At 44.1% G+C, this 25,506-nt stretch overlaps 1 protein-coding gene across 3 annotated transcripts in view; it reads left to right on the forward strand.

Annotated features, from left to right (window-relative positions):
• Window positions 1–6,208: 6,208 nt before the first annotated feature.
• LOC310778422 (poly(rC)-binding protein 3) overlaps window positions 6,209–25,506 on the forward strand; it is a gene marked incomplete at both ends in the record, with an annotated part of 32,265 nt that continues 12,967 nt past the window's right edge. For 2 of the 3 annotated variants that reach the window (XM_083638845.1, XM_083638846.1), the window contains 8 exons: window positions 6,209–6,283; window positions 7,347–7,370; window positions 7,481–7,513; window positions 8,562–8,678; window positions 9,109–9,240; window positions 12,204–12,332; window positions 20,721–20,795; window positions 24,586–24,627. In XM_083638845.1, the coding sequence (XP_083494971.1) occupies window positions 6,209–6,283; window positions 7,347–7,370; window positions 7,481–7,513; window positions 8,562–8,678; window positions 9,109–9,240; window positions 12,204–12,332; window positions 20,721–20,795; window positions 24,586–24,627 (627 nt within the window). Of the gene's footprint in view, window positions 6,284–7,346; window positions 7,371–7,480; window positions 7,514–8,561; window positions 8,679–9,108; window positions 9,241–12,203; window positions 12,333–20,720; window positions 20,868–24,585; window positions 24,628–25,506 lie in introns of all 3 variants that reach the window. The other variant, XM_083638844.1, reaches the window with a different exon arrangement.

Consider the following 25,506-nt stretch of genomic DNA (forward strand, 5'->3'; position numbering starts at 1 on the left):
GCACTGGGGCACTGGTGACAGACAGCCTGGGAGAGAAGCGAGGAGCGAGGAGGAGAGGGCTCCATGCTGCTGATTCGCCGAGCTGTCAGAGCGGTGTGAAGTGAACACCGCTACCGTACACAACACAGCTCGCGCAAAATGACCCGTTTCACTATCAGAATTTGGTCCAGTAACATTAGAAAGTATAGAAGTGCCGCACGATTACTTCCTCGTCAGACTCCAGGCATTTTCCTCTCTACCCTCGCTGCTGTAGGTCCCGCACAGAATCGTTTTACCTGGAAATACTCAGTGATTAAGGGGCTCACGCGACTGCAGGTCGACTTAAAAAAAAAAAGTGAAGTAACGAGTAACGAGCCTGTTTAAACCGCAATAATTCTAAGTACGTTACGGATGAAGTAATTCGTTACAGTACTCGTTACCGCAAAAAGTAACTTAGTTACTGTAACGCGTTACTTAATAACGCGTTAGTCCCAACACTGTTTGCTATACAATAATGGCGTCCTCCTCAGACGCCTCAAAAACTCCGCCATCCCACCTGACGATCTCACCTCCATCTTCACAATCTACATCCGACCAACCCTGGAATACGCTGCTCCAGTCTGGCACTCAGGCCTTACTGGTGTCCAATCAAAGGCCATCGAGAGAGTCCAACGCAGGGCGGTGCGGATCATCCTGGGCCGGGACTTTACATTTACAGGGATGCCTGTAGCCGCCTAGGGCTCCCCTCCCTCAGCTCCTGGTGCGAAGACCTCACCAGGGCGTTTGCCACCTCGCTCCGACGGTCTGACCAATTCAGGAGCTGGCTTCCACCTGAGCGAGGCGTAATAAGCCATCGCTTAACCCGCTCCTCAAATAACCTTGACCTGGCCTACTGCAACACAGAGCGGTACAAAAAAAGTGACATCGCCTACATGATCAGACTTTTAAACAACTAATTAAACTGTTGTATGTTTGTTGTTTTCCCTTTTTATACTTGTAATGATGTACTCACAATTCAATCTATGATTGCCATTTGTACATCTGTTTTTAGTCCTCAATAAAAACCGTTTACTACTACTACTACTATACAGTACACTGATCCTCTGTGACTTTTAGCGGACGAGAGGGTGATCATCAGACCGCTTTAGATTAGACGAGAAAATAGTATCAATTTGTCACTGAATGCTTCTGAAGTCAGCATATTAACATTGTTCTGTCACTGAATGCTTCTGAAGTCAGCATATTAACATTGTTCTGTCACTGAATGCTTCTGAAGTCAGCATATTAACATTGTTCTGTCACTGAATGCTTCTGAAGTCAGCATATTAACTCATTGAGTGCCAGCCACTTTTGGAGAACGGACGCTCCCAGTGCCAGAGTTTCAGAGCGTTTTCAGTGATTTCTCGAGGCCCACAGAATATTGTGTGATATTACTATGTAAACACTGAACACGCACAAAGAACGATGAGACTCTATTCTATCATCTGCAAAAAAAAGTTTATTGATCCCATTTTCCGTTCTTTAGTTATGAGCCGGAGAAGATAGCTTGATTCATCCAAAAATAGCAATTTTTTTCTAGAAGCTGAGATAATTGGCCTTTTGTGAAATTAATCATTTCAAGCACATCACTGACTCTGAAGCTAATCTTTTCTAATGTAGTCACACCTCAAAAATAATTTCCTTCAATAAAACAGTTTAGGCCAGGGAATTTTGTTTGGCAGAATAATATTTTTAGCTACAACCAGCAGCGCTGGCCCCTGCGTGCGCTGCTGGTTGCAGCTTCTTGCTGGTTTTGATTTGCTGCTGGTGGGTATCGGATATTCTGGCTTGCGTTTGTCAATCCTGTCCTGCTGCCTGGGTCTGTCTGGGTGTTGCGTGCTGCTCTGCGTGCCCCCCCCCCCCCCCCCCCCCGCCCCGCCTCGCCTCGCCTCGCCTCGCCTCAACTGCACACTCCTCCTCCTGTCTGTGGTGGCTCTCTGCTGAGTTTGCTGTGCGCACAGTGAAGGGTGCGGAACAGCCAGGCTTTTTTACAGCGTTCCGCGTGTGTTTGTCACCGGCAACGATGCTTCCAGTTGAGAATAATAATAACAACTCCACGGTGTGGATGTGCGGATTTGCTGTCGCAACCGACACGGAGCGGCTCAATTGTGGGAGCAGATTGGCTGCTGCAGGCACAGCTGCAGTAACGTGCTTCAGCATATCGATGCATACGGATGCGATGCGATTTCCGTTTCCATAACGACTTCTTCTTTGTTTTTTCCTTGCCTTTCTGTTATGTGGAGAGCACTGTCGCCACCTAAGGGTTCTGTAAAATAGGTTATAGACCTCCAATAGCTACAATAGTTGTACCAGAGATGTATCAGGGATTGATCCACGTCCCACCGTCAAAAAACGCAATTGACGACAACCGTCGTCATTGGCACTCTACGTCAGTATTTGAATTGACGACAGCTGTCGTCATTGGCATTCAATGAGTTAACATTGTTCTGTCACTGAATGCTTCTGAAGTCAGCATATTAACATTGTTCTGTCACTGAATGCTTCTGAAGTCAGCATATTAACATTGTTCTGTCACTGAATGCTTCTGAAGTCAGCATATTAACATTGTTCTGGTCACAAAAAAATAGCAAAATAAATAGATGTGTCGCTCGTTGTTTAACATCACCAGGGGTCTGAAAAATTGCTAAATCTAGAGACAAAGTTGTCAAGGTAGCAGCAGTGCATATCAGTTATGTATCATCACTGTGTGTGTGTGGGGGGGGGGGGGGGTGAGCTGGCCTGCTCAGTGTGTCAAATATTTAAACGTTTGTATTACAAAGAGGGGGGGGGGGGGGGGGGACGTGTGCCAGATGCCACTTAGTGCTGTTTGTGTGGACCACCAAACACCAGTAAGTGGCCTCTGGCGCAAACTTTTTTGTAATATGAATTTTTAAACTTGTAACTTCATGGCCGATTGTCCAATCATCACAAAACTTTGGGAACCTATTCAGATATCATCAATGAGGAGGCCCGACGAATTTGGTGCGATTCCACCAAAAGGAGGCGCCGCAAACGCCAAATATTGGCGTGGCCTAACACACAAACTTGCTCTGACATCTTATGTTAGCCAGTGTGACTGTATTAACCCATTGATACCTGATGCAGCATTTGTGCGTGTATCCCTTTAAGACCGGTCTTAAAGGGATACACACACAAATGAGGGATATACATGCAAATGCTGCATCATCAATGGGTTAAACACTGTCACTTCTTGTTAAGCCTCATACCTGTGATCCACCGCACGAGCAGCGATGTGTTCAAAACGTTCTTTCATGTCCAGGTTTGGCTTGGCCGAGGCTCCTCCCACTTCAGCCGCACATGCGTAGCATGGAAGCCGCCGCAAGTCAGCAAGGCTTCCAGATCTAAGAACAGGAGGAAAACATGTCAGCAAGGCTTCCAGATCTAAGAACAGGAGGAAACAGCTTTGACTTCCTTATCTGAGAAATGGAATTCCCTGCAGGAAGTAGTGTTGACAAACTTGAATGGGCTTTGTGGGCAGGCTCATTTAGTTTGGAGGAGGAAGGGGAGCTCAAGACGCTTTGACCCGTATTGGTGCGTGTGCGTCTGTCGTCTTATAACCTGACACTACCTAATGGTTTGTTCCCTTCCCTAAATAAATACATTGTAAATGTTGCCCGTCTGAAGGTCAATGAAGACACAACATCTGGAAAATATGGTTTATACACTTTTACCGTGTGCTTTCAACGAGCTGTGTCTCGGTCACGGTGATTCAGTATAAAAACAGTAATTCACAACATAAACATGTCAATTAAATAATAAACAACCAAATAAAATAGTCTCCAAATATCAGTCGTATAGATCAATACATTATAGCATCAATAGCATTCAACACAAAGCATTTAGTTACATTAACCTTTTATAGCATTTAACACACCTGGTATATAGTTTTCACTGTACCTCTGTACCATTCCCAACCAGCTTACTATGTTAGCTAGAACATTCACCCACTGGTTAGTACTCATGATGCTAACTAGCATAGCTAACAACACAACATGGCTTCTCTCAGAGTGCTGAAATGCTAATTAGCCCGTATGCTAACGTTAATTAGCTCGTATGCTAACGTTTTTCTGATCCTCAATAAACATTTGGAAACTACTCACTACTTGCACCAAATAGTCCGTGCACACTCCTAACTTAGTTATGTACCCAGTTTTACCCTGTTTCCCGAAGTAGCTCACCTGGAAAATATGGTTTATACACTTTTACTGTGACACGGTGATTCAGTATAAAACAGGAAGCGGACGTCCCCACTGCCTCATCTGACCAAGCGAATTAAGGCCAGAAACGGTGATTATACTGCCACCTGCTGGTCTCCACACACAACTGTTCTATACCACATTTCTAGATAAACAGAGCTACTGAACAATAAACAACTGAACAGAATGAAACTTAAAATGAAAAATGATTCCAGGAATGAATATCCTTTCTAAATTAAATGTATAGGGGTGCCTCTGTTTATACATCCTACATAAACAAAAGGCTTCATCCAACACAATCTGTTGGGTATTGCTTTGGCCTTCACTAACATGGGGAAAAAGAAAGAGATGATGGAAGTTTAATTTGCTTTCATTCAAAAACCCATAGGCTACTTTACCATGCTCTTTTTCAGCAGTGGCCATTACATTCATACACTCACACAGACTCACCCGTGGGAGCTTCCATCTGTGGGCCACTGATCAGGGTGTTGCTTCAGGGCACCCTGATATAAGACACTGATCAGGGTGTGGCTTCAGGGCACCCTGACATAAGACACTGATCAGGGTGTATCTTCAGGGCAGCCTGATATAAGACACTGATCAGGGTGTCGCTTCAGGGCACCCTGACGTCGCTTCAGGGCACCCTGATATAAGACACTGATCAGAGTGTTGCTTCAGGGCACCCTGATATAAGACACTGATCAGGGTGTTGCTTCAGGGCACCCTGACATAAGACACTGATCAGGGTGTGGCTTCAGGGCACCCTGACATAAGACACTGATCAGGGTGTGGCTTCAGGGCACCCTGACATAAGACACTGATCAGGGTGTGGCTTCAGGGCACCCTGACATAAGACACTGATCAGGGTGTCGCTTCAGGGCACCCTGACATAAGACACTGATCAGGGTGTCGCTTCAGGGCACCCTGACATAAGACACTGATCAGGGTGTCGCTTTAGGGCACCCTGACATAAGACACTGATCAGGGTGTTGCTTCAGGGCACCCTGACATAAGACACTGATCAGGGTGTGGCTTCAGGGCAGCCTGATATAAGACACTGATCAGGGTGTTGCTTCAGGGCACCCTGACATAAGACACTGATCAGGGTGTGGCTTCAGGGCACCCTGACATAAGACACTGATCAGGGTGTGGCTTCAGGGCAGCCTGACATAAGACACTGATCAGGGTGTTGCTTCAGGGCAGCCTGACATAAGACACTGATCAGGGTGTGGCTTCAGGGCACCCTGATATAAGACACTGATCAGGGTGTGGCTTCAGGGCAGCCTGATATAAGACACTGATCAGGGTGTTGCTTCAGGGCACCCTGACATAAGACACTGATCAGGGTGTGGCTTCAGGGCACCCTGACATAAGACACTGATCAGGGTGTGGCTTCAGGGCACCCTGACATAAGACACTGATCAGGGTGTCGCTTCAGGGCACCCTGACATAAGACACTGATCAGGGTGTCGCTTTAGGGCACCCTGACATAAGACAATCCAGTCCCCAGAATTGTCAAATAAAACCATCGACATGATACTATGACCCACCTCTCAACCTGTCATCTCAGACAAATTATGTTTTAAGTCTGAAACGGACTCCGATGCACGCGACGAACGGGTTCAGTTGGACTCTAAGGTTGTCCTCGATGCATGAATTTCGGAAAATCTTCAGAATAATCACTTATTGTAATTGGTATGAGGTGTATTTTCTATATGAAGTGGAAAAAAGTAACGAAGAGTTGAAATCTTTATAAGCTAACCATTGTGTGTGTGTGTGTGTGTGTGTGTGTGTGTGTGTGTGTGTGTGTGTGTGTGTGTGTGTGTGTGTGATCTTGGCAGGTGACTGGCTGGCTGGAATACCATCCCATTCCTTCTCCATCTGCAGACTTCCCATTCCAGGACCGTGCTCTGATCTCATCTCCAGCCACGCCCCCCCGTGCTCTGGTCTCATCTCCAGCCACGCCCCCCCGCATGGAGCCCACCAAAGTCCAGTCAGAGGGTGGCCTCAATGTCACCCTCACCATCCGCCTGCTCATGCATGGAAAAGTAAGCAGGCACACACACAGTAAGCAGGCACATGGTTTTGTTTTGTTTTTGTTTTTCATAAAAGGCGCTTTATATATATTTTTCAATATTTTATTTTCAATCTTTATAGAACAACAATAATACACAAACAAGACAAATAGACAGGCTCAGACACAGGAAAGAAAAGAAAAGAAAAGAAAACATACATCATCAATGTTCAACATTACAACATGTTGCTACCAGCCGCATAAGGTGCTTTTATCTGTAATAGATACTGTGCATGGGGTCCCACGCGAGAAACGTGAGGTCCACAAGAAACCAGACAGGAGAGCCTCAGACACTATTCATTCTTAATCTCATCAAAGTAGCCAAAAAAGGGTCCCAAATAGTCGAGAACCTTTTAAGCGAGTTGGCTCTCAAGGACCTGAGTCTCTCCATCTGTATAACAGAGATCATGTCCATCAGCCACACCTGAAAAGAGGGGGGAAAGGAGGACTTCCATTCCTTCAGAATACGTTTTTTGGCAACAGTTGTCCCGAGTGACAGAGATTGTTGCACAGCTGTAGGGAAGTTCAGAGAGGACTCTGAGCAGCCGAAGATGACGAGTTCTGCCTCCGGTTGCAGGGTTAATTTGTAGGCCTTAGAGTACCAGTCAAATATTTTGGTCCAGAACCCCGTCAGTGAAGGGCAGAACCAGAAGGCATGAGATAGCGTGCCCTCTGACACCTGACACCTGACAGCAAGCACCTGGAAGCACCTATAGCGCTGTGGCTCACCTGACCTGCAGCTCACACGCCAGAGTAGACACGAGCCTCCCTGTCGCCGAGCAGAGGTCAGGGAGACAGTCAGCGCTGCCCAGCTCCTCTAGAGTCACAGCAGCCTCACCCATGCATCCATATGGAAAGTTTGGCCTCCCACACTCTGGGCAGCCCAAAACCCTCTGCATCTCCTTCATTTGCACCTTGACCAAGAAAAACAACAACCGTGGAAAAACAGTGCGTTTATCCAGAAGATTTTTCCAAGACAATTTTACGATATATATATATTTTTAATGCACACTGTTTTTTGTTTGTTTTTATTGCAGGAGGTTGGAAGTATAATTGGAAAGGTATGCCATTTTTATTAGATTACAAATAATTACTGTCAAGAAAAATCAAACCATGTGTTGAATGATTATTAGTATTTTCATTATAGTTTTGCTCCCCCCCCCTCCCCCAGAAAGGAGAAACAGTTAAAAAGATGCGTGAAGAGGTAGGTTCCAGTCTCATATGTACTTTTTTAATGATAATACATGTATATATACTAGGCCTCGCAAGCTCCAGAAAAACAAATTACGACATCAATTGAACTGTTAAACCTGATGGGCACGGGCAGTACCGTGACCACCCCTGTGGCGTAGTTACGAAAAATTGCGATGGAAGATGGTCTATTTATAGAATATATGAATGTTATACTGTTTTGAAATCATGGGGTGTTCAGCTTTCAGAATTGGTAAAACAATTGTATGTTGTCCAAACTTGTCCAAAGTATTTTAAGAATAAGTTACAAATAAGTACAAATATCAACTTTGTATACAGTAAGAGAAAGTTCTGATCAAGTTCTGGTAATAGAAATATATTTACTTGTATTCATATTCCTTAGCTGCTTACCTATCAAATGAGACCGGAGATATGCATATTCACCTTATGTAGCCCCGCCCACTTGACCCAGTTGTGTTAGGACTTCCTGTTCAAAACAGTGTCTGTTTTACCTGCTCACTAGTACTGTACTGTCACAGGAAGTGTAAACACAATAGGAAGTAACTGGCTGACCCCTGTGTTGGAGCATATTGGGTGATTACAGTAGTCCTTATGGTTGAGGAGCTATTCATGATTGATTTTGGCTGTTATTTTAGACCGTTTTTCCGAGGGCTAGGGCTTAAGCTACAACAGCAGATATTTTTCTTCATACGAGAGGTCTGACATCGACTGTAATGACTCCCTCGATGTGATGTGATGACATCGACTGTAATGACTCCCTCGATGTGCTGTGATGACATCATTACTGTAATGACTCCCTCGATGTGATGTGATGTGATGACATCATTACTGTAATGACTCCCTCGATGTGATGTGATGACATCATTACTGTAATGACTCCCTCGATGTGATGTGATGTGATGTGATGACATCGACTGTAATGACTCCCTCGATGTGATGTGATGTGATGTGATGACATCGACTGTAATGACTCCCTCGATGTGATGTGATGTGATGACATCATTACTGTAATGACTCCCTCGACGTCGTTGTTTTTCCAGAGTGGAGCACGGATCAATATTTCCGAGGGCAACTGCCCAGAAAGGATTGTTACCATCACCGGCCCCACAGACGCCATCTTCAAGGCTTTTGCCATGATTGCCTACAAGTTTGAGGAGGTACTGTAGGATTGTGATATGATGGTCAGAATAGTGTAAATGATGTTCAATATTACCATTATCATATCATTATCATATCTGATGTGACACGGCCTGGTGAAAGACATAGTAGACAACTGAACTTGCACAAAATTTAGATGTTGAAGAAAATGCACTGAACTATTTTCAGATTTCAATGTACGACACATCATTTGAAAGCTTACAATCTCCACTTTCATAATCTGTAAAAAACGGAAAATGACCTTGGCCTACCCAAAACACCAGTCCCTGTCACATAATGGTCCAGAGGGTCTCCTACATACAGAATTTAGACTTTAGACAGATTTGGGTTTGGCATTTAGTTACTCTTTTCACTTTGTAAACTCATGGACATGAATTATTTGGGTCGCACATCAGATGAATGAATGAAAATGATGTTCTTATTTTCTAGGACATCATCAATTCCATGAGCAACAGCCCAGCAACTAGCCACCCCCCTGTCACCCTCAGGCTGGTAGTGCCAGCCAGCCAGTGTGGCTCTCTCATAGGAAAAGGAGGCTCCAAGATCAAAGAAATGAGAGAGGTATGACGCAGTTGTCAATTTCACGCCCAGCACCCACGTTGTTTAAATAGCAAATGCACTTGCGCTCATCTGTGCGCCCGGTTTTGGGAGCGTACCTATGTTCCCCGGGTCCTATATTCCCCGGGTCCTATGTTCCCCGTTTTTGTGGGACCGGGGAAGATAAAACCCTTCCTAACCTCCCCCAGACCCTAACCCAAAACCTAACCTCTCCCACCCCTCACGCCTAAACCTAAGGTCGGCATTGCGGGTGGTCGGCATAGCGGATAGACACCCCAAATGTTACGGGGAGTGTTAAAAACGGGGAACATAGGACCCGGGGAACATAGGGATGACCCCCTAAAAAGTCTGGTGCAGTATAATTTCCCTGCTATTTAAATGGTGCTAGGGTTGGGAACAGGGATGAGGCCATATGCCTTTACGCACAGGCAAGGCACACTCATGTTCACTCATACAGTGGACTAGGAAGTAGGAACTAGGAACTAGTTCACAAATTAAATTATCACCTGCCAAACAGAGTATGCACAGGCAACATGTAAACTATGGTCTATTTTCTCTGTAGCCAGAACAGTGACTGGTTTAATTTCAAACACTGCAACTCATTGACACTGTGTGTCATGTAAAATCCACTGCATAGGCTTGTTAACCATTGTAATATCAGTATTTAGGTTTATTTTTTTACAGTAACAGGCTGGCTTTGAGATTTCAAATTTAAATTCCCCCCTCACTATTATGCAGTGCCAAATAAGCAAGGGGCATCACCACACATTGAAAATATACGCAACCTCCAACAAACAGTCATGAAAATAAAGGCATTTTATCTGAACCTGACACATACACACATCGCCATTGCAACCAGCCGATCCGTTTCCTGAGCAGAAAGCCGTTTCTCCAACTTTCCCAATTCGCCATTTAAAGGATGGGTTTTCCGTGGGGAATATGAATATATATTAAATCTCACGCCCCTAAGGTTTTCGAATCCGTTGAAATTTTTGAAATAGGTTATTCCCTGCGATGCCTATCAAGCATCTATCACATTATTTCCATGTCGCTCTGACGCAAAACGCGTCAGAGCGACATTCCCCGCCTTGTGGAAGTCGTGCACCTATGAACTACAACTGTTGTTGGCCATGGTCCCGCCTCTAGAGGTCCTCCACGCCCCTTCAGAGGTCTTCAACAAAAACGAAAAGGCAGCCATCTTTTTCAACCGCCTAGCCTGCTGTAGCTAATATTAGCTTCCCATAGTTCCTTGCAAAGAGACCATATCTCGGGAAAGGAAGCACTAATAGACACGGGACTGGCGGCATTGGAAAGCCCGTCAAATTTTACATCTAGTAGTAGGTGGGTTGAAGTAACGAAATCAACGCTGAGCAATGTACCCGTTTTTACACATTTTTACAGAAAATAGTTACATCAGATGCGCGTAACTCCTACGAAAATGCCTTAAAATGCATGAAATTTTTTTTCGGAGTGGCAGCATTTTTTTTTATGAAGACATCTCCCGACATATATACTACAGTTTAAATTTGGTGCAATTTGGAGGCAATTTTATTTTCGATGTATTTCTTGTTCTTTGTATGTTTTATTGTCGAAGCCTTCTTCTTCTTCTTTGAGTTTTATGGCGGTTGGCAAACATATATGTGCATTACCGCCACCTACTGGAGTTTGATATCAGCCAAATGCCTGAGGGGTGGGCATGAAAACGAAGGCCACGCGAGCCCAGTGCATTGTGGGAAATGTAGTATTTCGAGTCCCCCCACCCCCCCCACACACAGAGTGGATTTCGGTTGATATCTCTGTGAGTAAACCTCCAATTTCAAAAATTTCAACGGATTCGAAAACCTTAGGGGCGTGAGATTTAATATATATTCATATCCCCCACGGAAAAGCCGGCCTTTAAATAGCAAAGCACCAAGGTGCAAGGCAAGCACACTTGGCTGAATGGGTGAGTTCATGTTACGCCCAAAACACACCTATGGATAATTAAGGAACTTAATACAACCCCTTTGCGCCTAATTGCACCCGGATTGTGCGTCGTGTAATTGGCAAAAGTGGACTTGGACACGACCCCGAAACGCACGTGCGCTATGCGTGTCTAAATCGAGTCCATGGACTGAAACAACTCAGATAGTTTCTGAAGTCAGACGTCTGCATTTTAGTTGTATATGAAAGCATCTTATAAAGCATGAAAGAATGAATCATATATTCCTGGACTGCAAAATTTCAAGCAACCAAAAGTAAGCATAGAAGGGCCAAAGCCACAGCACCCAGATACTACCATTGTTATATAGCCTATAACACAAAATCACTGTTACCAAATAAGTCAGGCATTTTTCTTGTTTTCCTTTTCAAGATTCAGTCCAGTTAGTAGAGCAGTGAGTGATGCAATCCTGATTTGAGCTGGAAGCAGTCTGAAACTAACGTTAGTTCAGTGCGGTTGCTAGCTTGATAGCTGACAGCTAACATTAGCTAACAAGACACATACAGTGATTTAGCTCAACACTCACCAGAAATATTAAGTGTCTAGCCAATCTGCTCCCACAATTGAGCCTTTCTGTCTCTGTTGCGATAGTTTTTCCATATGATTAGTTGCCAGAAAAGGAGCACCCGACACCAGCGTCTTTCTGAAAAGTTAAAATATCTTCAGCTGGGAGCGCTGGGAGTTGGGCGCACAAAAACGCCGGAGCGCTGTGAAAATAGACGCTGGACGCAGCGCGCTTTCTCTAGAGGTCCGTGTGCGCCCGCATACGCTCACTCCTCATTGGAAACAACTGAAAAAAGACGCCGGAGCTGATGAAAAGACGCTAGATGGACACAGGCCCTAATATAAATATTGTGTTTATTTTCATTTGTTTATGCAACATGTAGGCATTTCACAATGTGATACTGTAGCCTACCTGCAACTTTCTGTGCACTTTCAACTAACTCAATCCTGTCAACCCTCAAAGTCCCTTACTCCACTCCAGTCCACAGGGGCCCAGGTGCAGGTGGCAGGGGACATGCTGGCCAACTCCACAGAGCGTGCAGTGACCATCTCCGGGACCCCAGAAGCCATCATCCAGTGTGTCAAACAGATCTGTGTGGTCATGCTGGAGGTAGAGTATGTCGGCATTTCAGAAACTGCTTCTAGTAGAATAGAATACCCAAACTGAACGATTCTTACATTCTTCCAACTAGAGAAATAACAGGAAATAATACCATTATTATTATTCATTCTTTATATAAGCTGCATGATGCAAGAGCGGACACATACCCAGTACTTCTTACACCTGCTGTCTAGTACTGTACTGTATGAGGCTGTCATGAGCTGTGTTTCCATTACAGTTTTTCGCAAAATAATTGCGATATTTCTACAACTTCGACAATGTACAATTGCGACTTGTAGGCGTTTCCATTGAAGTTGAGTTTCGCAATTCCCGTTACCAGCAGCTGCCACAGTGATTACGCACGCGGATCTGCCCCATATCCCGTCCCCTGCATGCTCAAATCCAACCAATGGTCAATGCAAATCACAACATGAAGTTACAACGCATATAAACGAGCCTGATTATCAATTCAAAAGAACATGTTGCGGGCTGCAGTGAATGCAGTGAGCGAGAGGCAGAGGAAAAAAGGTACCCTACAACTGCGCGCACACAGACAGGCAGCCTGTCACCATGGACCGATTTCTGTCATTAAACATGTTTTTTTTTCCCCAGCTCCGCTTTTGCACAACACTCGTCTTTCTGCTAGGATGCTGCGGAGGTTTTGCCACGGCTTATCAAACCCTTTCTCCCTCATTTTCCTTTCATTTTCGCTCCTTTTCCAAAGGAGAATGGGTCACATGACGTGCAAATGCGGAAAAGTGTGTTTCCATTACAGTTTTGCGATAAACTGCTATATCGACACGTCTGAAAAACCACCTCATGAGAGCGCAAAAACTTTTTGCGATATTTGGGAGGTTTTTCGAAATTTACGTGTTTCCATTACCCACTTTCTATTGCGATATTTAGATTTTGCGCATTTCTGATGGTAATGGAAACACGACTATGGTCGTGTTGGGATTCCAGCACGTTTTCCTCCCGCAAGTCACTCAACCGCACTGCTGTGACAGCCTATTTCTGCTAAATTGTTTTTGCTTTTGGGATTCAACTTTTGAATTTGGGGAATACATTTGCTCTAACTGTACCTCCTTTGTTGTTGACAGATATACTAATATGCTGTGTTTCCCTGTCTGTCTGTCTGTCTGTCTGTCTGTCTGTCTCTCTCTTTCTCATAAAATTATACATTATGTACACTACCAGTCAAAAGTTTGGAGACACCACCATTTTTCGTTATTTTTAGAATAATAAAGACAATAACACGTCATGCATTGACACACACAAAAGTGTTAAACAAATCAAAACGATCATATATTTGAAATTTCTTCTTGTTTTGACGTTCCAACAAAATTAAACGTGTATTAGCCTTGGCTAATGCAAATAGTTCAGTGGTTCCCAAACTGGGGTATGCGTACCCCTAGGGGTACGTGGAGGTACTACAGGGGCTACTTGAGAGAAAGGGTAAAAATGGGAAAATTTAGGTAGGTAGGTAGGTACTTTTATTAATCCCAAAGGGGAAATGTCTTTGTTAAGAATAAATCATGAAAATAAATGAAACGTTAAAATAAATCTGCTCAGGAGGCACTAATTGCAACGCTTTCACTCCATTTCTTATTTTGTAATGTTATATTATTCAAACTACACTAATGTTATATTATTCAAACTACACTGTAGCAGAGCTGCCAAGTCTCACCCATTGAGAGTGAGAGTCACGCAATTTAACCTCTTCACACGCGCACACGCCACACTTGTTATTTCACACGCTCATAAATGTTTCCCTCTCACTTCTTATATTTCCATAACTCGCTGCTTGCGGCTTGCCGTAGTTCGAGTCTGTCACAGGGTGAGCCCGCCCTATTCTGCCTCTGATTGGCTGACCGATATTCTTACCCTAACTTTAACCAATCATCAGTCCCCCCTGCCTACATCTAACCAGAGCCGTATCGAGGATGTTGCGTATCGGATAGCGACGTCTTCACTTCACGTGAAGGCTCAGGTAGGAGCTGGCGTTATATCCGTGAAAATGGCAGAGTGTTTGATGGGAAATGCGTGACGTTCGCCGGGCGCTAATGTGCTCAGTATGAGCGAGAAGCGCCCGGCTACGGGGTAAGTGAACAGCGTGGCACATTGCTGCTGTGGGTTTAACATCAAACAACCGTGACAGGCAGTGTTCATTAAAATCATCACGCATGTGTGAGCTAATTGATACTTACTATGAGCTAAGGGGATTTACATTAACTGCACACTTGGATTTTTGTCTGTTTGAAAGATGTCAGGGAAGAAGAAGCAGCAGAGAGATCTGCTGTCATTCTGGGCAGTGAAGGGTCAACCACCCCCTGCCAAACTTGCCAGGTCAGAGGAAACAGTGGAGGATCTGACAGAAAATGACAGAGCGGAGGAAAATGAGACTCCAGAAGACACAGAGGATGAAATAGTGGAAGAGACAGAGAATGAGACTGCAGGGGAGACAGGAGATGAGGGAGTAGAAGAGAGTAAAGACAGAGAGAGAGCACGAGGAGGCTGACAGTGCAGGGAGAGCAGCTGGCATGGGGGTGAAGACTGAATAATTACATCACAACAGTAATCCTAATGTTAATTTAAATTGAGATATCCCTCTAAATCTACCCTAAAAAAGCATTTGCCAGCCAGCTTCGCTGGCTGGCAAATCTCACTCCTAACTGTGGCTGAAACTTGGCAGCCCTGCTGTAGTTCAATGGCATGAACTTTCCGTTGCCAACAACCAGTAGTTGCTCTTTCTCCAGTACAAAAACAGGACATCAATAAATGCAGTTATCCTTGTTGAGCTCTGCAAGTCTCTCTTTTTTACAGTGTGGTTCATTTGGCGTCTGTGACTTTAATGAGAGGGTGTCGGACATTTGTCTTTCCAAAATATCCTAGTGTGGTAGGCAGTCTTTCCAAAATCTCCTAGTGTGGTAGGCAGTCTTTCCAAAATCTTACAGTTTGTGACTAAAAACTCTTTGACTTATGACTCAGTGGGCCCTATCTTGGTACAGGCGATATCCCCTATTTGCGCTTGCGCACATGTTTGCGCGTGCCTTAAGGCAGGGAAGATAACGGTCTGCCTTGCGCATTTGTTCAGGTGTTTTGCACCCCCGCCCGGCAGCAGCTAAACGCATCCCCACCTCACGGGAGCATATTGTAATGATTTATAAGAAATGTAACTGTTTAAAAGTGATAGAATTGTCTGGGTAGACGTGACCTCCCTGATTTCTAAGTTAAAACAGCATCAAAATATTTTGGGGATACAATTCTCGGCGAGGATGCAGAAACGTTCACGGCACGTGTCGCCGGCGCAAATTAGAGCCGTGCCAAATCATCTGCGCCCACAAAATGCCTGCGCAAACGGGATTTCAGCGGTCTTAAGCACCAGAATTATTCACAGGTGTGGCTGTAAAAACCGGATTCCCGTCTCGCAATCACGAGGCATGCAATATGCTGTAATTCTCTCCATGCATAATAGTGGACTCACTCGTGCCGAGGACAGAGAGAGCTTATTGACAGATCGTCTGTGGTGCCAACGACCCTCCGGGTTATGAAGGTGAATAGCCTATGTCCATTATCCAACAAGTTTCTCTATTCATTTCCTTCTTTGCGATGTGATAAACGTTTCTGAGTGAGTTATAGTTGATTGCCTCACTGAATTATCTGCTAATACCCAATTTTTGCAGCGTAATTTGATGTGCTGGAGTGGCAAGGCTGTGTGTAATGACATCCAAAAGGAATTTTACTTTGCACTGCTCTGCGCAGCACAGAGATTATGATGCGCTCCCAGCGCAGCGAGGTATTTAGCGCGTAAGAGGTGCTTTTCAAAGCTCTTAGCGCAAAGTAATTGCACGCTGCTGACGATAGGATAATGCCATCTATCCCCACATTTTAGCGCTGAAACGCCTGCTTTGGCATGTGGCAGCCTATGCCCAGTACAATTATAAGAGGCATGCGCTTGTGCCCGCCCCCAATTTTCATTGCGCACGGCGTTAAACGAGCGCAAACGCTAAATTACCGCTTTTGCGAAGATAGGGCCCATTGTCTTTAGATGTGAGCTGATATGAGAGTGTGTCACACTTTAGTCTTTTCAAAGTATTGTCTGAGTCTTTTCAAAGTTTTCTAGTGTATGGTAGGCATTAGCCAACCCAGTAGATGCCGGGACACCTTCACCATAACAACACCAGCCCACATCTTGTATTGGGAGCATGTTCCTAAGTGGACACTCCTCAGTCTACAGTATTCTCTCCATATAGTCTCTCATACTCCCCCTGCTCTCCCTCCCCACCTCCTCCCGTTTCCGAACTCCCCCCCCCCTCCACTTTTCTAAAGCATGGCATCCATTCCACTTTAAAGCATTCTCTTTCTTTCCCCCTTCCCCTGCTACTTTCCCCACCTCTCCTTATTCCTTCCTTCCTCTCCTGCCCCACATTTCCCATTCTCTCCCCACCTCCTCCCTCTCCCTGCTCTCTTCTCCCCCACACACACACCCCCCCGCTCTCCCTCCCCTCTCTCCTCTTTCCCCCTTCCCCTGCTCCTTCCCCACCTCCTATACTCTCCAACATTTCTCCATTCCCTCCCCACCCCATCACTCTCTCACATTCCCCCTGCTCTGCCTTCTCCTGCTCTCTCCTCTGCTCTATCCTATATTTCTATATTTCTCTATCAATTGTTCAATGTGTTATCTTTATTGTGTAATTTGCTACTGTTATGTCAGCTAGAATTAGCTAGACATATTCTCTGTGAAGCCCTCTGGGACATGCTTCGCTTGTGAATTAGGGCTATATAAATAAACTTGACTTGACATGTGATGAAGCTTTCTCCACTGTGTTTAGCAGGCTTGTTGCTGCAGCACAGTGTGAATCAATAACTTTGTGCCACTATAGTGAGTTTTACAAAGCGAGGCGCAGTGTGAATCAATAACTTTGTGCCACTATCATGAGTTTTCCTCCCTGCTGCCTTAGAAGAGACTGTTTGTCAATGTGGCTCTCTGCTCCCATATATTTTCCACATGCTTGCAGATGCATGTCATCATCAGTGCTCATCAGGTCTCAGACATACGAGGTCTTTATATCTCGTCTCCATGGATCGACGGTTGAGCTCCATGACCCCTTATACATTTCTAAACGGGGCAAGCGTTTCAGAAGGTGTGAGCGACTGAAAACATTCCGCACAGCAAAGCAGATTGGTACAGAACATCACGTTGCCGTACTGCCTCATGTCTGTACCGTTTCTGGTGGTGGGTTCTGACTCGATGCGGTAAAATGCCTTGAGAAGTGTAATGATCTAAAAGTGTATAAGATAGATAGATAGATAGATGGATAGATACATGTAGATGGATGGATAGATGATAGATGAATGGATAGATAGATACAGTACTTGATTTACCCCCGGAGGGAAATTCTGGCGTTACAGCAGCAGTAACATCAATGACAGCAACAACAACATAACTTATATCAAAAACATACAAAGAGGTATAATAGGTGTCTGTGAAAACGTATACATTTAAAAATATATACATATTTACACAACCACTGTACAGCACATTATATAATTAAGCAATTATTTATTGATTTAAAAAAAGCTTTTGACACCATTGACCATGACATATTGATAAAAAGGCTTGAAAGATATGGTATCAGGGGAATAGTCCTGGATTGGGTCAAAAGTTATTTAAGGGGGAGACAGCAGTTTGTGAAATTGGGTGACTGTGTTTCGTCATGCTTGGATGTTGCATGTGGTGTCCCCCAGGGGTCAGTATTGGGCCCTAAGTTCTTCATTCTGTACATTAATGATATATGTAAAGTTTCAAAGTTACTGCATTTGGTGCTGTTTGCTGATGACACGAATATCTTTTGCTCTGGGGATAACTTGCAACAATTACAGGAGGACATCACTGCAGAGATGAACAAACTGAAAATGTGGTTTGACAGAAACAGGCTTTCATTAAATCTGAGCAAGACAAAGTTAATGGTTTTTGGTAATTGTAAAAGGAAAACACAGGTAAATATCAAAATAGATGGAATTGAAATAGAAAGAGTTGATGAAATACAATTTCTGGGGGTAAAGATAGATGACAGAATCAGCTGGAAACCACATATCAAACATGTACAAACTAAAGTCTCAAGAAGCATTGCAATATTATACAGAGCAAAGAAGGTTTTGGATTACAAATCACTCCACATGCTATACTGTGCACTAGTTTTACCTTATTTACAGTACTGTGCTGAGGTTTGGGGCAACAACTTCACAACTTCACTACAGCCACTAATCATCTTACAAAAAAGAGCAATACGAACCATTCACAGCGTTGGCTACCAGGAACACACAAACGCATTATTTCTACTGTCAAAACTACTGAAATTTACAGACATTGTCAAACACCAAACAGCTCTAATCATGTTCAAAGCTAAAAATAATCTATTACCAGTAAATATACAATCATTATTCAGCATGCACGAGGGGGTTTATAATTTGAGAGGGAAATTTAATTTTAATTTTCAACTTATTAGAACAACCAGGAAAAGTTTTTGTGTTTCAGTCAGCGGGGTGAGACTATGGAACAGGTGCACTGTGGAATTAAAACAATGTCCAAACATAAAACAGTTTAAAAGTAGGTATAAAGACACAATCTTCACAAGTTATAGGGATGAGGGAGGTGTTGGGTATCACTAGGTGTTATAAGGGTACTGGTTATTTTATTTTTATTTTTTGGGGGTTATTTTCTTGTTGCTTTTCCATGTGTGTGAGTGTGTAAATATGCGTATATAATGAGTATTGTAGTCATATATTTAGATAAATATATGAATGTGTGTGTATATTAATATGTATATATGTATACATGTTATTGTATGATGTGTATATATTATATTTATATTTTCATATTATTATATAATCTGAAACAGAATTACTAGTAAATATTACACAGTAGTATATAGACAGGGTTAGACCAGGAAGCTTGTTATTATTTATTATTTATGGAGAAGGGGTGGGAGTTAATAAGTTTTACTTCTTCCCACTCCTTTTCGAATATGTATATATTCTATTTTTCTTTGTTTCTGAAATGGCTTTTATTTATTATTTTGCTTTCATATTCGAAATAAACACTTCAATCAATCAATCAATCAAATCAATCAATCAATCAATCAATCAATTCAATCAATCAATCAATGGATCATGACAGGCCGTGGTGGTATTATATGCTCATTATACCACAGCTGTGAGCCAATCAGATTGCCTGATTTGAGAGTGCCGTTTTATAATATAATATACTATTACGATGACTACACTGTAAGTACAAAATGTGCAATGTGGACAAAAGTCTATACAGTGTGCATTATCAATGTCAGTTTAATAGTGTCATTATAGGAGAGAGGTCTCTGCATGTATGGGAGTTATTATATTATGGTTATTGTGGTGGGCACAAAATAGCTCCTGTAATGGTCTTTACTGCAGGGGAGCTGATGGAGCCTCTGACTGAAAACACTCTGTTGTTCAGCCAGTAGGTTGTGTAAGAGAGAGGGGGGGGGGGGGGGGTAGAGGGTTCATGTCGTCCATTACTTTGAGCAGCTTGTGCAACATCCTTCTCTCCACAACCACCTCCAGGGGCTCCAGAGTGGTTCCCAGCACCGAGCCAGCTCTCTTTATCAGTTTGTTCAGTTTCTTAGAGTCACCGGCTCGCTGATGCTGCTGCCCCAACTGGTGGCTGCAAAGAGGATTGCACTTGCCACAACAGACTGGTAAAGCAACATCTTGCTGCACACACTGAGCTTCCTCAAAAAGCAATGCAGAGAGTCTGCTCAGCTGCTTCTTGTATACAGCCTCGGTGTTGCGTTTCCAGTCCAGTTTTTTGTCCAGGTGAACGCCCAGGTATTTGTATCTGTCCACGCTCTCCATCTCCTCACCAACCGATGGAAACAGGGTTCGGCTGAGTCCTGGGTCCTCCCAAAGTCCCCAACCATCTCCCTCGTTTTGGACACATTTAGGAGGAGGTGGTTGTTCCACCAGCTCCAGTTTAATCAATGATTTTGCTTTTCTTTAACTTTATTCAGCCTGAGAAGGATTTGAGCAAACATGCTCCTTTTCACCAATGGCTGCTTCATATTCAGACTATTCCCCACATAGGGAAGCGCACAGGCATGCTATTTTAAACATGTCTGTCTGTCTTTCTGAAGTAACCACATGTCCTGCCTCGGACTAACAGTGTCCTCTGTCTGTCTTTCTGAAGTAACCACATGTCCTGCCTCGGACTAACAGTGTCCTCTGTCTGTCTTTCTGAAGTAACCACATGTCCTGCCTCGGACTAACAGTGTCCTCTGTCTGTCTTTCTGAAGTAACCACATGTCCTGCCTCGGACTAACAGTGTCCTCTGCCTTCCTCTCTTCTCCCCCTTCTCCATAGTCCCCACCAAAAGGTGCCACCATTCCTTACCGCCCAAAGCCTGCCTCCACTCCCGTCATTTTCTCAGGTGGCCAGGTAAGAGCTGAGCCGCTGGCAGCGCCCGCAGCCAACCCCCCCAGCCTTTCACTGCAGCATCAGCCACTGCCTGTTAGTGCAGCCAGGTTTCCTTACTTTCACTTTCACTTGCATGTCGTCCCAACCCTCCACAAGTACAGGCCTCTGGGGGGTGGGGTGGGAGGGGAGGTGGGGTCGGAGGTGGGAGGTGGGGTGTGGGAGTGGCGGGTGGTTTACTCAGCAGCAATGACAATGTTGCAAGAGTGCAAAGCAAAATACTAACACACCTCATGCTAGTTAATTATGGATAATAATTTGCAGACCTGTCCCACTTAAAATTGGCTAAGTGGGTGGTATCTGTGGGCTTGGTGTGCAGCCATTGTGATGTCATCAGTGATGATGTCATCAGTGATGTCACTTTATAAGTGGTATATTAGAATATTAAGAGGACTCATCTCCAGAGTAGGGGGTAGGCAAACAGTGGATGGATAAATCCAGAAGGAGGTGGTAATGCAACATAAAGGATGCCAACTGCCATAAAACACCACAGAAGAAGAAGACGAATCTCCAGAGTAGTGGTGGGAGTATAAGTAGGGAGAAGAGGACAAGTGGCGCATCATCTCCAGAGTCTCCACCCCTAGTTTTGAAAATGTGTCCAACAAAATATGAGAAAGACTTCACTATAGGTGCTTATGTTGCAAGTAATGATTCCAGTTTCAAGGCTGTTCTAGTGCCTGGAAACAGAGTAAAATCCAGAGTAAAATCCACCCTAAAACACAATTTAAATGGAGGCGTTCATTATAATCTTGGTAAGCAGATGGACAGTGCTTACCTTCCCTATATGTTTTCCACATGGAGAAATATCCATTTGTCTGCCTGCAGAAACTCTGCCCCGGCCACCTGGTATGAGTCATTAAGGCTCGTTAAGGCTCTGAGTCTCTGTGGATGTGCGCATACAGAAACTGTCTATAGACAATGAGATGTGGAAACGTCAATCATCTGAAGATGATGGTTCTTTGTCATCTTAAAGCAGCTACGGGGACCTTTTAAATGGTTATGAAACATTCTAAATGTAATATTGATACCTGACATCTGACCTACATCAGCAAATCAGACCATCAGACAGCAAGTCGATCAACGATTTCTATATAGTGTATCTACTGTAAATGCGTCTGGTGAGGATCTGGTGTATAGTGTATCTAAGAGGCCATTTACACCTGGCATTAACATGCGTTTTCTGCCATCAGATTGCAATCATATTGTATTTTATCACTTCAGCCTGATTCCATTTACACCTGGCACTAACATGCGTTTTGGGTGAACAGATTGCAATCCGATTGCTCTCCAGCTCGAACGTCATCACGCGCGCGCCCCCTGAACGTGCATGCATGTTTCATACATGCACAGGGAAATAGAGGTTATTGTTAAGCTCAAATGCACAGTGAACGTCCCCTTCACCTGGACAAAACGATGGCCGATCACGCAGCACTGCATCTATTTCTTTATCTGTTTATTGACAATGACACTGGGTCCGAGACACACACACACATACATACGTTTTCCGTGCATGTCATTAGCTGTAACCACCTGTGTTGCGTTCAGGTAACATCCTAAATTACATTGTTATACAATTGAGAGCATAATTTCTCATTTATATGAAAGGAAAATGAGGGGGAAAGGGTTCGAACCCTTTCTCCCTCATTTTCCTTTCATTTTCCGCTCCTTTTCCAAAGGAGAAGTGTTGATATAAAAGAGAAATTATGCTCTCAATTGTATAACATTGTAATTTAGGATGTTACCTGAATGCAACACAGGTGGTTACAGCCGTGGCAAAACCTCCGCAGCAAAACTTTGAAGCAACGCTACGATTGTTGTGCAAAAGCGGAGCGGGGGAGAGATAGATAATTTTTAGCCGGTCCATGGTGACAGGCTGCCTGTGTGTGTGCGCATCTGGCACAGCGGCGAGATGAGGGCACACACCGGTGCGGTGCTGCCGGGGAATTGCGTTCACGTGTGCGCGCCGTCACCGACTTCCGAAGATTATGTATTTCCGTATGGTAGTTGCTGAATGCGTTTTGAGAGGACGCATTGCATTTACACTTGTGTTAAATGTTGTCATAATGCGTCCCTGACCACCTCCGGAGGTGGTTTGGCCGATCAGATTGCAATCCTTCTTCAATGCGTTTTGGGGGTGTTTACACCTGTACTTTCAAGTGATAAAATACAATCGGATTGCAATCTGATGGCAGAAAACGCATGTTAATGCCAGGTGTAAATGGCCTCTAAATGCCTCTGGTGAGGATCTGGTGTATAGTGTATCTAAATGCCTCTGGTGAGGATCTGGTGTATAGTGTATCTAAATGCCTCTGGTGAGGATCTGGTGTATAGTGTATCTAAATGCCTCTGGTGAGGATCTGGTGTATAGTGTATCTAAATGCCTCTGGTGAGGATCTGGTGTATAGTGTATCTAAATGCCTCTGGTGAGGATCTGGTGTATAGTGTATCTAAATGCCTCTGGTGAGGATCTGGTGTATAGTGTATCTAAATGCCTCTGGTGAGGATCTGGTGTATAGTGTATCTAAATGCCTCTGGTGAGGATCTGGTGTATAGTGTATCTAAATGCCTCTGGTGAGGATCTGGTGTATAGTGTATCTAAATGCCTCTGGTGAGGGTATAGCATAGCGTCCGTCACGTGTTACGTCTGTGTGAAATGGGTTGTAACTTTTGTTGCAGCTGGCGGATGAAGCAGTGACGTCAAACATATGCAGTAAAAATCAGCGGGGAGAGGCTCACCCTGCCTGACTTACTGCGGCTCAGACAGCCCGGTGGAGACAGTGGGAGGAGCCTCGGTGTTCAGGAAATGCAGTTTCCGTTGTGGGAGAACAGTACCGGTTTTGTCCACAGGCGCTGCAACAATCAACACAAAGTGAAAGTTCCCCGTCCAGTAGCTGCTTCTTTTGACAATGACAATAACAAAACAACTTTGGAAACATTGAGAAACATTTGTGCCTGTTCATAGAGATGAAATTAGAATTTCGAATTGAAATTAGAATTTTGTTTTAGGGTGCAGATTTTTGCAGACGTTCCCAAATTATGCTCACGTCCAATGTATTGATATCATGTTGCTGGTCAAAGGCATTATCTTGCTTCACAATCATAGAAGCTGCCGTCTTTGCATAGAGACACTGCAGAGCATCATTCAGAAACCACGCCCCAAAACGGGGGAAACAAAAACTCCCCCCCCCGCCAATCCTGGCGTTCTATGTCGTGTGGGGGTCGCGTGTTGGACACAAAGATCATATACGGAAGATGAACACTCCAACTTACTTCCTTGACAGCTAGATCCACATTTTTCTTCTCGCCAATTCTCAATGGCGTCCTTGTTTTGCTCGGGAGTACAAAAAAATTGTTGATTTTTTACATTTGTTGTCTGCGCAGCCCACCACACAACAGCTTTTAGCTATGTTTAATTCAAGAAAAATGATGCTGATGTGTGGAAGTGAATGGAGAGCTTTCCCCCGTGATGGGCTTGGCCTATTTCATGCAGTGTCTATATGACATTGATGTTATATTCAAACATGATCACTACGACTTGCATGTAAGGTCTCACTGCACTCCACATTCCTCTTAACTTAAATAACATCATATTTACTGCGTTTGCAGTACCACTTACTCATTTTGAAAATTATTTTGAAAATCATATTTTGCAGTTTGTTACAGTTGATTACTTTATGACATTGTTTTCTCATTATGTGCAATATAATGTGAAACGGTCAAATCTGCTAATTGTTGGATCTTTTCATCCTTGCAGGCCTACACAATTCAGGGACAGTATGCCATACCACACCCAGATGTGAGTTCCCAGTCTGTTCCTAAAGATAATAAAGAAAATTGAATACAAAAATCATTACTCTAATTCAGTGGTTAATTGCAGACAACTGGTCACATGGCCACGCCGAGGTATTTCAAAAGTCAAGTCATAAATCAAAACTAACAAAACCTGAACTTGATCATTGTCCTTGCGGTTTGAGCTGGACAGCAGTCCAAGCCATATAACATGTCTCTATCAGCAGATCTGGTTGGGCGCAGCACAATGATTGCCGCCGGTGCTGATGATAAAGGCAAAGCCATTAATGCCAATCTTGATGCGTGTTCCTAAATCCTAGAGGACCATCTCTTCTCCCTGAATAGCTTGGATTCATCTGTCCTTGTCGTAAGAGCGTCCCCGGAGCTCGTCGTACGTATGTCGGATCCATTCGTTCAAAGTGAGTCGGTGATCGATGCCAACGCAGGCGGCGGCTGACGGTCTAATCACTCACGTTGAGGCTCAACATCCTCTCCTGCCCTCGTCATTAAAACCCCTCTTAAAAGAGGGGGCCCCGATGCTGATGGAGCTGATAGACAGCAGGGGAGAGACATCCTCTGACCACCTTCTATCCATCCTCCCTGCCAAGCAGAGGGCAACCTGGTCATTTGGGAGCGGTTATCAATGATGATTGTCTTCTTGCCTTTGATGATAATACTGTATGACGCAGCGGCTCCAGCTACTTGACTCATATTGACAGTATTGACTGGATCTTTGCCGGCTGTTCTCAGCTCTTTGTACGGGTGTTGGAGGCGAGAAGTGATCGTTTATGTCCTTGCTCATTTGCGATCTATAATTTAACGCATAGCCGAGTCGACGCGCAACTCTTGAATCACTTATCTCGCTCACACAACTTTGTGTTTTGCA

This window comes from Poromitra crassiceps (assembly GCF_964638095.1).
Source record: "Poromitra crassiceps genome assembly, chromosome: 6".
NCBI lineage: Eukaryota > Metazoa > Chordata > Actinopteri > Beryciformes > Melamphaidae > Poromitra > Poromitra crassiceps.